This window comes from Staurois parvus, unplaced genomic scaffold, assembly GCF_062004578.1.
Source record: "Staurois parvus isolate SC_StPar_1 unplaced genomic scaffold, SC_StPar_1.0 ptg000232l, whole genome shotgun sequence".
Taxonomy (NCBI): domain Eukaryota; kingdom Metazoa; phylum Chordata; class Amphibia; order Anura; family Ranidae; genus Staurois; species Staurois parvus.
The window spans coordinates 9,359,689-9,373,217 of NW_028318028.1; the positions used below are offsets into that span (position 1 = coordinate 9,359,689).

Genomic DNA, 13,529 nt, shown 5'->3' on the forward strand with positions numbered 1-13,529 from the left:
CTCCTGGTTGACTCTAAACTGATGAGCTGTAAAGGCTTTTAAAGCATCACTTATGGTAATTTTTGGGCACCATAGTTTTTGGCGATATTGCAGGCGCATGCAATTTTAAGACATGGAATGTTTGGTATCTATCTACTCAATGCAACCTCATCTTTTATGTATTAACCCAAAATGGCTATTATATTGTGTGTTTTTACACTAAAATTTAATTTTATTATATTTTTTCCTGAAAATTTGCATTTAATAAAAATAGCACAAATATTATGTGACATAAAAATTTGCTACTATCGCCTTTGATTCTACAGCGCCTCTGCTTTCAGAAAATAGATAATATACCACCTCAGTCTCCGCCCAAATCACACACCTACTGAGCGACATATCAGACTGGATGTCACTCCACTTCCTTAAACTGAACCTCTCCAAAACCGAGTTTCTTGTCTTCTCCCTAGCCCGGACACCACCCCCCATTGACTTCTCCATCACATCCAACAACGCCACCATCAAACCCGCAGGCCAGAGTACTTGGTGTCATTCTGGACTCCAACCTATCCTTCCAGCCCCAAGTCCAATCTTTAACAAGCTCGTGCAGACTCCACCTCCACAACATCGCCAAAATCTGCACGTTCCTAACCCCAGAAATCACTAAACAGCTCATTCACTCCCTCATCATATCACGACTCGACTACTGCAAATCCCTCCTCACTGGCCTGCCTCGCCGCTGGCTATCCCCTCTTCAGTCTATCCTGAACACGGCTGCCAGGCTCATTCACCTTTCCAACCACTCCATTTCCGCCACCCCCCTCTACCAATCCCTCCACTAGCTTCTGATTGCGCAACGGATCAAATTCAAAATCCTAACACTGACGTACAAAGCCGTCCACCATACTGCCCCGAACTACATCACTGACCTAATATCCAAGTACCGCCCAGCACGCACACTCCGCTCCTCACAAGACCTCCTTCTCTCTAGTTCCCTGGTCTCCTCCTCCCATGCCCGCCTCCAGGACTTCTCCAGGGTGTCACCCATCCTCTGGAACTCCCTGCCCCAACCCATCAGATTATCACCTACTCTCCTCTCTTCTAGGCGCACCCTGAAAACCCACCTCTTCAGGGAAGCCTACCCCACCCCCTGCTAACTTGCCAACCTCCTCCACTCTTCCTACCACCCCATCCCCCACAGCTATCTCCTCCTGTGCCCCCATTCCCTACCTCCTAGATTGTAAGCTTGAAAGAGCAGGGCCCTCAATCCCCCCGTTTTGCATTGTATTGTTGTTGTTCTGTCACATGTTCTGTCCCCCTTTGTAATGTACAGCGCTGAGCGAACTATTGGCGCTTTATAAATACTGTATATTAATAATATTTTGGGGGTTTAGGTAATTTTATTGTGAAAAATTAAGATTTTTACAGGTGTCCAAAAAATAAAAAAAAATTGCTCTTGGGCCAAACTAGTTAAAGCATATCTAAAGACAAAACCCCTTTTAGTTATTCTTTGCAGTTTATGTCTCATAAGAAGTAGGGGAAATCCTATCTTGGTTGCCACTGCAACAAAGTTTCCCATTGGAAGCCTTCCCCTCTAATTTTCTGGTGACAAATCTAAATTTTGGAGTCAGTGACTGTGGTTACCATGTCAGGAAAGAATTTTGGCTTGAGACACATTAAAGCCTTACTTTAGGCTGAATAGACTTCCTCCCCTTGCATTTCTACTGAATGAAAATCTGATATTTGTGAATGATTTGGAGCTGTCTTCAGGCCAGTCATGTAATGTGCTGGTGCACATTTCTTCCAACAGAGCTGGTGGGCAGATCTCGATGCAGAGAACAATGCAGAATGACCAGAGTGTTGCGCTTTCTACTGTGAGCACAGAGTGGCTAAGTGATGTGCCCACAGGGCGCAGATCCTTTATGGCCTGGGTTTTCAAAAAAGGGGGTAGATGATACTGGACGTTGTTCAACCTGAAAGAGGAATGCGGACTGGGTCTAGAGGAAGATGCAGAGTGCAGCACCGGAACAGGAGGTGAGTTCTGTTTAGAGGCATTTTTTTTTCAACCAAGAAGGATTCAAAAAGCAACAAAAAGGTGGAGTTGGTCTCTAAACCTTTCTGCAGTTCACATTTGGGAGTGGTAAATGCATAAAAGCAGTGCTGAACCTGCTATTAGCCTGCTAAAAGATAGAGCCAGCAATTCTGTATTCAGTGCTCCCAGCTGACACTGAAGGATGCTTTTAAATGGATGCTCCAGAAGAAGTTGTCACCATATAAACTAGTAAAAACATCTGATGCAAGCACCATGGTATCATGTACTGGATGCTCTGTTGGTAACATGCTTCAATTTCTTTGTTTACAAGAAATAGACTACACAAATGCTTTGAATACTGCTTTATTAACAATACAAAAATCAAGTGGCAGCTGCTCTTTGCATCTGAGTAAAAACATCCTCATCTACCTTAGTATTGCTACATTCTATGCCACCTCAGGCAATGCATGCAGTGGCCACCCATTAGACAAGGTAAGAAGTTCTGACCCTACCAGTAACCCTAGTTCTTTTATGAAAGTTTTTTATATTTGCTAACATGAATAATTAGAATTGGTAGAGGGTATCATGTTGTCTAGGCCTGAGCCGATTCCCCATGTCCATGCTAGCAGGAGGAAGCTGTGGGGGCAATAGACATGGCAGAGAACTCTTCTGATGGAAGCCCTGGAGGGGAAGCCACCTGAGATGTAATTCTCAACTTGGCCCATGGTGGGAAAGGTTCTTCTGGATCAGGGGCATAATTACACTATTACTGGGGAAGGCCAAGCTATATCCCCCATTTAATTACATTGTGTAGTAGGATTTCATATTAACCCATATATTTCACATTAATGATAATTATAAAAGGATTCTGCAACCTCTATATTTATGAGCAAATTTTGAATTTGCTCCCAGCTGCAGCTGATAATAAACCTCTTGCTGTCTTGGAAATTTACTGCCTTGTCGTTACTTTCCACATCGATTGACTAGCCTTTTCTGGGCTGAAAAAAATCTGATATGCTGAAAATTAATACTTTTTTTTTTAAATGCTTTAAAGTTTAAATGTAATCATTTTTTTATTTGATAGATTAGAAAAGGGGTTAAAACCTCTGTCATTTCTTTTCTGTCTATGTCCGAACTTTCTTTCTTCTTCTATCCCTGAGACCGGAAGTTATAGAAATTTTCCTCAAAGTGAGAGGAATTTCCCCCTTAAGCAGTTGTCAATGGAACAGATGTCCCTCATTGGAAGATCTCCCCTCTGGTAGCAATTGGTGAAATTTTGTATTTCCATCATTTTCTGCCTTGAGGACAATGGATAACAAGAAAAATACGGTGAATCTCCCCAGGGGACATACAGACAAAGAAATAAAAACTTGACAGGTATTCACACACAAAATGTCTATGTATACTGTGCAGTACAGCTATATAAATCCTGTATAATAATAATAATACTTAAAGTGTATGGGACAAAAACGACTTATTATTAGTTACATGTTCCTATTTGAACAGCATAACTTGAAAAATAAAATTTAAATTATTGCTTACCTTTCTACTTGCTAAAAATGCTACCTAGCTTTCCTTTACTATATAATGTTAAAGTAGTTCCTAAGTGTGCAGCTCCCCCCCCTTATACTTACCTGAGCCTGATCTCGATCCAGCAATGTGCACAAGCACAGAGGGCTCTCCTGGCTCTCTCCCTCCTCTCTGGTTCAGACACCACAGCTGGAGCCACTGGTTCCCACTGCAGTCAATCACAACTAATAAGGTGGGAGCAGGGGGCAGGACTGAGCAACACTCTGTGTCTTATGGACACAGAGCAGGGCTCAGGTGTGAGCATGCACAAGTGCCCCCATAGCAAGCAGCATGCTATGAGGGCATTCAGCAGGGGGGGTAGCCAGGAGCACCGGCAGGAGACCCGAGAAGAGAAGGTTTGGGACTGCTCTGTGCAAGACTATTGCACAGAGGAGGTATCACATGTGTGTTATCTTAAAGAGAAAAAAATTAGCCTTTACAACCAGTTCACATTGGTGCAGCTTTCAAAACGCGATACATCAGCACGATTTCAAGGCCGCACATCAGTCTATGCAAGTCACAATAAAAAATTGGCAAAAAGTAGGCAGGAACATCTTTTTCATAATCGCTGCAACATGAACAGTTCCATTGCCAGTAATGTGGTGTGAGTTGTCATTTGGAACTGTCAGATCGCATGATAAGTCGCACTGGTGTGAACGGGGGCTTAGTATCACTTTAGAAATTTAGATGGGAGTTATGTATACCATAATTAACCTAGTCTGTACTGTACTGGCAGATCTTCATCATCTTTGAGAGAGAGGAGTGAATACCATGTGCATTACCATACCATGTGCATTCAAAAAGTGCTCCCAAAACACTTTTTAAATGCACATGGTATTCACTCCTCTCTCCCCCCTCTTTTTTTTTTTTTTTGGAGAGGTCTGTACTGCGTTTTTACAGTGCATCATTTGCATTCCTCAAGACAGTGAGGTTTTTTTGGTGCATATGGTGATGTTTGGGGCTTTTCCATGAGAGGCTGACGTTGAAACCCGTGGATGAGTGTACCCGTACTACATAGCTGTAGCTAGATAGATTATACTATTCAATTCGTTTGTCCATGGGGTAACTCCATTTTCTTAACAGAGATTATATATTCAAGCTGATAGGCTTATGATCAAACCAGTACCTCCTTGTATGCCGTCACTTCATCTAAAACGGTATGGTATTTGATTTTGGTCTGGTGTTATCAACCATTTAGATGTAAGGAAAACAATTGCAATGGTATTCAGTTATATTGTGCGCAGTACATTCCACTCCAACAGGCATTAATTGCAGCTAAACATACATTTTTTATATATTTGAATAAAGGTTATATTTTAGATTCATCAATTGGGCAGATGGTGCGTAGGGAAACGCACTCTCGTTCAGTATAGATTTGTTATTTGCCAAAAATGATGATTTACAATTAGGGCGTAGTAGATCATCATCTGTTGTAAACTAGGTGTGCATATGATCTGTCCTAACAAAGGGTTATATACTGTATATCAATGCTAGCATGGTACATTGTATGTTAACGCACCGTTGAACCATTCTGTCCCTAAATATGCACATTGCAAGTTATTCTGAACAATATAAGCCGACTATGTAAAAGCCTGCTACAAAGTAACAACTAGAAAGATAAGAAATACAAAAAAAAAAGGTATGCTGTGTGAATGGGAACATAAACATATAGGGGAGGGGGGTTCTCAAATCTGTCTGCAAAGGTGGAAACACTTGAAGTAAGTTGTAAATGAAGCATGAGGCCTTATTCACATGGGCGTACTACAGTGAATGCACGTATGAGGGCCGTGTTTAGCTGCACAGGTGTTCCGTGCAGGTAGTTCCATTCATGTAAATGGCTGTATGGACACAGCCGCTGCTCCCAATTTGACATTTGAGCGGGTGCACAGCCCTGAATGCAGCCGCTGCATCCCAACTTCCAAGAATGGGATGCCTGCACGGGGATGCACTGAACACCTGTGCATCCCATGTAAGTAAACAAGAACCTCATATGGGCACTACTGTGTCCTACGATGATGTGGAGTTATGAGGGAAGAACCACTGAATACCATGGGGAAGATAGATGAATGAAACTCCTCGAAGTGTTGGTGTTTGTACAGGCTTCAGGGGATGGGTTCTCTTTTTGGGGATGCACTGAACACCTGTGCATTCCATGTAAGTAAACAAGACCCTCATATGGGCACTACCTGGGGTGGACTGACAACTCATTGGGCCCCCGGGCAATAGGGGAGCATGGGGCCCCTGTGTCCTTGCCCAAACTCAAAAAAGCCTATGAAAAAGGTACCAGGGGCATCTCATGGGGCCCCCTACTGACCCCGGGCCCTCGGGCAGTGCCCGAGTTTCCAAATGGTCAGTCCACCCCTGGGCACTACTGTGTCCTACGATGATGTGGAGTTATGAGGGTTGAACCGCTGAATACCATGGGGAAGATAGATGAATGAAACTCCTGGAAGTGTTGGTGTCTGTACAGACTTCAGGGGATGGCTTCTCTTTTTGGCGGCATGGGCAGCAGGAAAGGTATTTACTTGTTCTTTACAGGTAACCTCTGTATAAGAAAGCCTTTTGAAGTGACAGAGTCGCTTTTAAGAATAAAGAGAATTCTATCTCAGTGTATAGTTTAAAAAATCCCCTGACCATTAACTATCACAAAATGAGGCGCTGAGGCCAGTTAAAACAATCTACCCATAATTCATTTCATTAAACTCAGATGCAATTGTGATTTCTGCCACGCCACATTCATGAAAAAACAAACAAAACTCCACATCTCAATCATGTAACATGCTGTAAATCATATGAGGACTTTCTAATATTCTTTGATTTTCCCACCTGTATATCATGTTCCATACCCTATACTAAGAGCTCCAAGCAAATGTATAAACTTTAATTGAGCACACTGACAGATGGATGCTCTGTCGCCATGTACATTTGCATATAGTGACTAGAGAAAAGCTTGGGCGTCCTCCAAACTCACCTTTATCCGAATAATCAAAATACAATTTTTTTTTTACGCCAATGAGCTGAGAACTAGGTCATTTCCCACCCTGCAGCACATGTAAACATAGGGGTGGGATGCTGGTGCAATCAGTGCCCTTGTATGCACATATGCCCTTATGAAGCCTTTGTTTACATGTGCTGCAGGGCAGAGAATTATCTGGCCCACAGCTGGAGTAAAAATAAAAAGTGAAAATTTGATGTTCGGAGAGAGATGAGTTTGGAGGATGGCCAGGATCATCTCTAATAGTGACATGGATAGAGCATAGGCTAGTATGCAAATGGTTTGGCTAAGGCTGGTGACATGGTGAATCGAGATGGATGGAGATTCCTCCATCCCCCACAAGAAATTGTATTCTGACAGCAACTCCCAACGCTGTCCCTATACACTGATCAGTGGCTGCAGCTGATGATCTTTGCAAAATTTTTTGACAAGTCCTTTCAACAGAAGTTTAAACAGATTACATTTTTTCATGGAGCAGGGAAGGCCAAATACTTGCTGGACCGGCCAAATTTCAGTGTTTGGTTATTTTAATTGTCAGCTCTCCTCCCTCCAGGCACTGACCAGACTGCCATCTGATGGGAAATTTATTCTGGCCTGTTAGACAGACGTTCTAGCCAGGCAGTCGGCTGAGAGAAAGATTGGGTGTCTGTGCTGAAGCAGACCAAACACAGCCAGGACTGAATATATTCTTTCATATCAATGTGTTGAAACCCCCTGCATTGAGAACCTGCTGTAAAGAAATTATGTTGAAAAAAAAAATTGTCAGCAAAGCCATTAAATGCAAACTAGCAAGTGGATTGAATCCTTGAAAGCTCTACTCTTATTTATTTAATATATAGCACCGTCAATCTTAGATTGTTAGCTCCAAGGAGCAGGATCCTCCTAACCCTCTTGTATTGAATTGTATTGTTGCTGTATTGTCTCCCGGTATATTGTAAAGCGCTGAGCAAACTGTTGGCGCTACATAAATCCTGTATAATAATTTACGCAGCGCTTTTTACATATATATTGTACATTCACATCAGTCTTGAGGCAGAACACCAAAACACATATACATTCTTTGTTGCTTAGCTTTGGATTTGCAGTGCCTTTCACTTTGAATAGCTCCCCAATACACTGTTACAGTAATGAACAATGTACCCTCACTGCAGCGCACCACACTGCAAATGCATTGAGGTGCATTACAAAAAAGTTACAAGGATGATTTTTAATGTATTAAGGATTAAAATTGGCTGTTTTAATGAACCTTATACCTGAACAATCAACAAAGTTCATGCTCCCTGCTGATTGGTAAACACCCACTCTGACTCCGTCAGAGCTGGCAGGCTGGCAGGAGACAGGCTTTTCTACTGTGGCTGCATTCCAAAGAAAATAACATTTTGCACACCTTTTGTTTTCGTGTACCTGGAATGTTTTTAGCATATTTAAACCAAGGGTTAAAATGGGCTTTTAGAACTCTATCATTTCTGAGACTTCAGTAAACCCAATTTGTACAGCTCCTGATGCTCCAAGTCCCAACAGGTCCGGGCAGTCAAAAGTCCAATGTCTGATTTCACAGCATGTACATAGAAGAGATACCATTTACTGATTCTCATGCATCCAAGAAATACAGATAACAAAACATATACAAATACATATATTAAAACATTACAAATTAAGTGCAAAACACAGTGCATTACTGAAGCAGAGGTAACTCTGCTGGAGTATTATCATGTCAGGTGTGCCCAAGAAAAGCACCCTTTTTTGTTTTGGGGTGCAAAGTAGACTTGCCATAGCCACACACTGGAGGCAGCCATGTTGTCAAGGAGAACCACTGTGTTTCAATGCTTGGACTTTATTCTGCCAAACAGTAAAAACAAAGGAGGTGTCCTTCGGAGTCTACAACTTGAAATTTGCTTGATGTGGACAACACAGGCTTACCCAAATTGGAATTTGATCTTTTGGCTGTAGTGGGGAGGTTTTCAATCCTCATTGGGTCATTACAATTTTCTTGGTCCCAAAAGAAAGATCAACCCCACATTTGTGGTAGAATATAATTTTCAGCCCTGCATTATGTGTTACTAGCCTAAGTAAATGCCCATATATTTATATTGTGGACATTTTGTTCAGTGTGTTCTTCTGTGAAACCAGAAGCTTGGCTCAAAAGGCCATAGAACGGATTATATTTATAATCACTGCATCTTGCTCTTTAAAACTTTTAAAAGTGTCTGATCTTAATGCACATGTATGTGACCCTAGGAAACCATAGCAGCCATCATGTTGTTTTATGCCTGTGCCAGCAACAATATACAACAGGGCAGGTAAAACGGTGTCCATTACTTACTGCTACCAGATCAATTAAAATGAGTCCACAGTACAGCAGAGTAAGGTACAAAATTTGAAAGCCTTGTTCAGCCAACACAGTTCTGTTTTAGTCCTGAATAGACTTTTATCAAACTTGAGGGCTCGTTACACATAGTGTGATGACCTGTGTTTTTCCTTACTAGATAAAGGTACACAGAAAACAACTGTTTTCTATATGCCCCATTCACTGCAGTTGGTTGGTGTGGTGTAGTGAGTTACGGAAAAATGCAGATACAAATTATTTTGCCTCAGCAAAGTGGAAGGCAATGCGTGTCACCACAATGCACAGCTATGTGGACGCATTAAAGAAATGTCACTTTGTAACACTTCAAATAAAGGTTTAAAAGCAAAAAAAGTAAACTGTGCGTTGTGCTTGAGTGCACATCACACTGAAAACTCACTGACCCTGAACCAAAAGCAGCCAGTATGCTAAAACTAACCGTTTTAGTGAAGGTGCTCTATGAACGAGCCCTAAATCAGGTCCAGTCAGGACTGACATGCTGTCATGTTAGGTATGTAGGGCTAATCATACAAGGGCATGTATTAATCTTACCTTGTAAATACTAATCTGAAGAGCATTGCATTCAGTAGGCATTAAAGCAAGCTTCAACAGGCATTTGCTAAATGCCTGCAGCAGCTCAGCCTTCATGCAGCTGGGAGAGTACTTCCTGAAGTATGTGTCATGTCTTCTGCTTTCTATATCATTAATCACATTCAAACTGGAAAGAAAGATGACTGAAAATGGTGAGCTTACCGATTCTTCTCCTGGATCACACACAGGTGTTCACAGACACCAACCCAACGAGTAGGGTATACTCAGCCAATGATGCCCTCTCACGTTATTCCTGCTGCAGGAATATAACCCAGGTAAGCTTGAATATAGGAGTTTACCTAAAGCTGGGTATACACTTATAGAAATTTGGCTGGTTCAGAAAGAAGAAGCCGAATTTCGATCCAGGTATAGTCCTCTCTGTTCAACAGAAACCAGTCTTGTCAAACGGTACTACTGGCAAACCAGCGATCACTCAGCCGCTGCAGCCAATGGGTGCAGTGCTGAACAGTGTATTCTCACAGGGGGAGAGTCGCTGCTGTCAGAATACAATAGCACAGTGGGGGAGATTTCTGCAACCACATCGTTTGTGTGGATGCAGGGATCTGTATTTTTTTTTTTTTTGTTCAATTCGCTGGTTGAATTAAGAAAAAACTCAGTGTGTACCCAGCTTAAGTGAATGATGTCACAGCCCACATGAGAGAGATCAGACCTGGTGATTGGCTGCACATAGGGAAAGTCAAGTGGTAGCATTACAGAAACACAACTAGGGCTTAAAGTTAGCAGGCAGTCTGCAAAGAAGCATGGATCAGTGAGTATGCTTTGCAGAATGAGCAAGTGCAGTGTCTCTTTAAAATGCTTTGCAAGGAGCTAAGGAATGGTAGGTAACATTTACAAGCAAAAATATAAATAAATGCAATGTCCAGTAGGCCTTCAACTCTGTGTTTTGCAGCTTATTCTACTATACTGTAAACCATTTTTGACACCTTGGTGCTCAGTCTACTGAGCTTACAGATTGCAAATATTCACATGCTTATTACTGACTCCACAATGGCTGCCGTCGATACACAGACAACTCCTCAACTCATTTTCCATTTAAAAGAACGTAACAAGAACCTAAAAACAAAAACATGGTAACATTCAATACAGCTGAAGCGAAACAAGCCATTATAGTATGACTAATCTCCACTCCAACCAATCAACACAGGAATTGGCACTCAAGTGTATACTGAAATTTAAAGCCTGGGTAGCAAATGCTTCTTTTCTGATCAGTGTCTTTAGAAAAAATACAAAAATATTAAAAAATCCATATATAAAAAAGGGAAAACAAAAGCAGTTGGAAAAAAAAAAAATACTCGCCGGTAACACTAACTAGTAACGTAAACTAGCTTGAACCAGTGTGTCCTCACTAAAAAGTGTAACAAACCTGAGCCAATATTTGTTCTTTGTTCAGTGGCTGCAAATGATGATCCCCAGCCAACTAAGTTATACCAGTGGTATTTACTATTCTTACGATTTACCAGTACCTTTGACTAGTTTAACCAGCAATTTTCCTGGCTTACTAGTAAAGTTAAGACAGTTCACTGGAAACTTGTTTCAAAGTAAGAAGCGTGCTTAAACTAACTGGCTATCTAAATACAAATGGTTCATTTATTTTATTGCTAACAATAACTAGCATGCAAAAAGATATGTAAAAGCAAGCAGCTATAAGGTCTACTCTCAGTGGTTGGTAATGATAACTAGTTCTGCTAATAACTAAACTCTGGCAGGCTACTAACTGGAAAGATTAAATATGTTAAATGTGTGATGACAGCTTGGAAAAAATGTTTAACTAAACTGAATGAGATGGTCGGTAAAACTAGGTTAATTTGTTGTGCTTAGTTATCTATAACTAATTTCCCCTCTAACACATGTATAAGAACAAGTCATTGTTACCAGCTCTGCTTCAAAAAACTACAGTGTAGCTAGGTCCAAAAACAGTTGGTAAGCCACCAAGTTGCAGGGAAAAAAATAAACGGTTCCAATTCTTAGCAAAAAGTTTTAACGGAACCCATCATTTCGCATAAAAGCTGAACAGCTTCAACAGTAACCAGATCATCACTGGTAACAAGCCAAGTGGTTAAGCCACCATTCATTGGTTCCAACTCTTGGCTTTGGAAGTAACAGGGATCCACTGGTAAACTAGCAGATGTCAGCTGGTCGCTTTGTTTTATCGGTAAACATTGAAGTTCCATGGGGTAAGTAACCCAGATCCACAGGATCTTGCTGCTCTGTACCAGGAATACATGGAGAGTTGTCTTCAGCGCTTGCAAGATTCATCTGTAACAAACAAAACAAAGAGGCATGATGGTAAGGACAAAGAAGGCTGCATAGGCAGAAGCTGCACTTTTGCACATACATCAGCAAATGCAGATCCATATATCTATCATTACAGGTGCCCTTTAAAGTGTAATAAAGTGTAATTCTAGCCAAAACTTTTGTTTTTTTTGGGGGGGGGGGGGATTGGGAATGGTTGAAACCCCAGTTAGTATTTTGGGTGTTTTTTTGCTGTCTGTGTGTTGTTGGGGAGATTTACCTCAAATTCTAGTCGAAAAGATGCTACAGGAAGTTACAGGAAAGTAAGGGGCATTCCCTTCTTAAACTGGCCTTACACCTGTAGAATTTCCTTAGAAAATTGTCCTTTTCAGTGCATATGTTCGATTATCTAAGCGTTAAAGGGAATGATCCAACAATCAGGTTTGCCCAGAGCAAGCAAAATCAAAGAGCAAGGATGGAAAATTTTGGTCAAATTTATGGGGAACGAACAAATTACTAAACCATAACTCACTCCCGGCTGAGAAAAATTAACACTAGTCTTATGCACATGCACTTACATAGTTAGTCTGGCTGAAAAAAGACAAAAGTCCATCCAGTTTAACCAAAAAAGTTAAATTCCTTCTTGATCCCCCCCACCCCGAGAGGCAATCGGATATTCCCTGGATCAACTTTACCTAGAAATGTTAGTATCCAGTTATATTATGTGTATCTAGGAAGGAATCCAGGCCTTTTGTTAAGATATCCACTGAACTGGCCAGAGCCAACTCTCGAGGGAGACTATTCCACATTTTCTCAGCTCTTACTGTAAAGAAACCTTTTCATATTTGGAGATTAAATTTCTTTTCCTCCAGACGTAAAGAGTGCCCCCTTGTCCTCTGTGATGACCACAGGGTGAATAACTCAACACCAAGTTCACTATATGAACCACTGATGTATTTATACATGTTGATCATATCCCCCCTTAATCTCTTCTCAAGAGAGAATAAATTCATTTCCTCTAATCTTTCCTCATAGCTGAGCTCCTCCATGCCTCTTATCAGTTTGGTTATCTTTCTCTGCACTTTCTCCAGTTCCCCAATGTTCTTTTTGTGAATTGGTGCCCAAAACTGAACTGCATTTTGCAGATGAGGTGTTACTAATGATTTGTACCGGGGTAATATGATATCTCTCTCTCTGGAGTCTATACCTCTTTTAATACAAGAGAGGATTTTGCTCGCTTTAGAATCCGCACCTTGGCATTGCATGCCATTATTAAGCTTGTGATCTACCAGAACTCCCAGATCCTTCTCCACCATTGATTCCCCCAGTTGTACCCCCCCTAGTATGTATGATGCTTGCATATTCTTAGCCCCCAAGTGCATAACCTTACAGTTGTCAACATTAAACCTCATTTGCCTCATAGTTGCCCAATTAAACAGTGCATTGAGATTGGCTTGTAAATTGGAGACATCCTGTAAAGACCTTATTCCACTGCACAGCTTGGTGTCATCTGCAAAGACTGAAATGGTATATTTAATCCCAGACCCTATATTGTTTATAAATATATTAATAAGTAAGGGTCCCAACACTGAATCTTGGGGTACACCATTGACAACCCTAGACCATTCAAAGTATGAATCATTAACCACTACTCTCTGAATTCGGTCTTTCAGCCAGTTTTCTATCCATTTACAAACTGATTTTTCCAAGCCCGTAGACTTTACTTTACACATTAGCCATGTGTGGGGAACTGTGTCAAACATTTT

At 41.3% G+C, this 13,529-nt stretch overlaps 1 protein-coding gene across 1 annotated transcript in view; it reads right to left on the reverse strand.

The window, feature by feature from the left end:
• Positions 1–2,358: 2,358 nt before the first annotated feature.
• LOC149460357 (uncharacterized) overlaps positions 2,359–13,529 on the reverse strand; it is a 71,999-nt gene continuing 60,828 nt past the window's right edge. Inside the window, exon 4 of the mRNA XM_089679867.1 lies at positions 2,359–11,787. Within this exon, the coding sequence (XP_089535993.1) occupies positions 11,768–11,787 (20 nt within the window). The 3' untranslated portion in view covers positions 2,359–11,767. The remainder of the gene's footprint in view (positions 11,788–13,529) is intronic.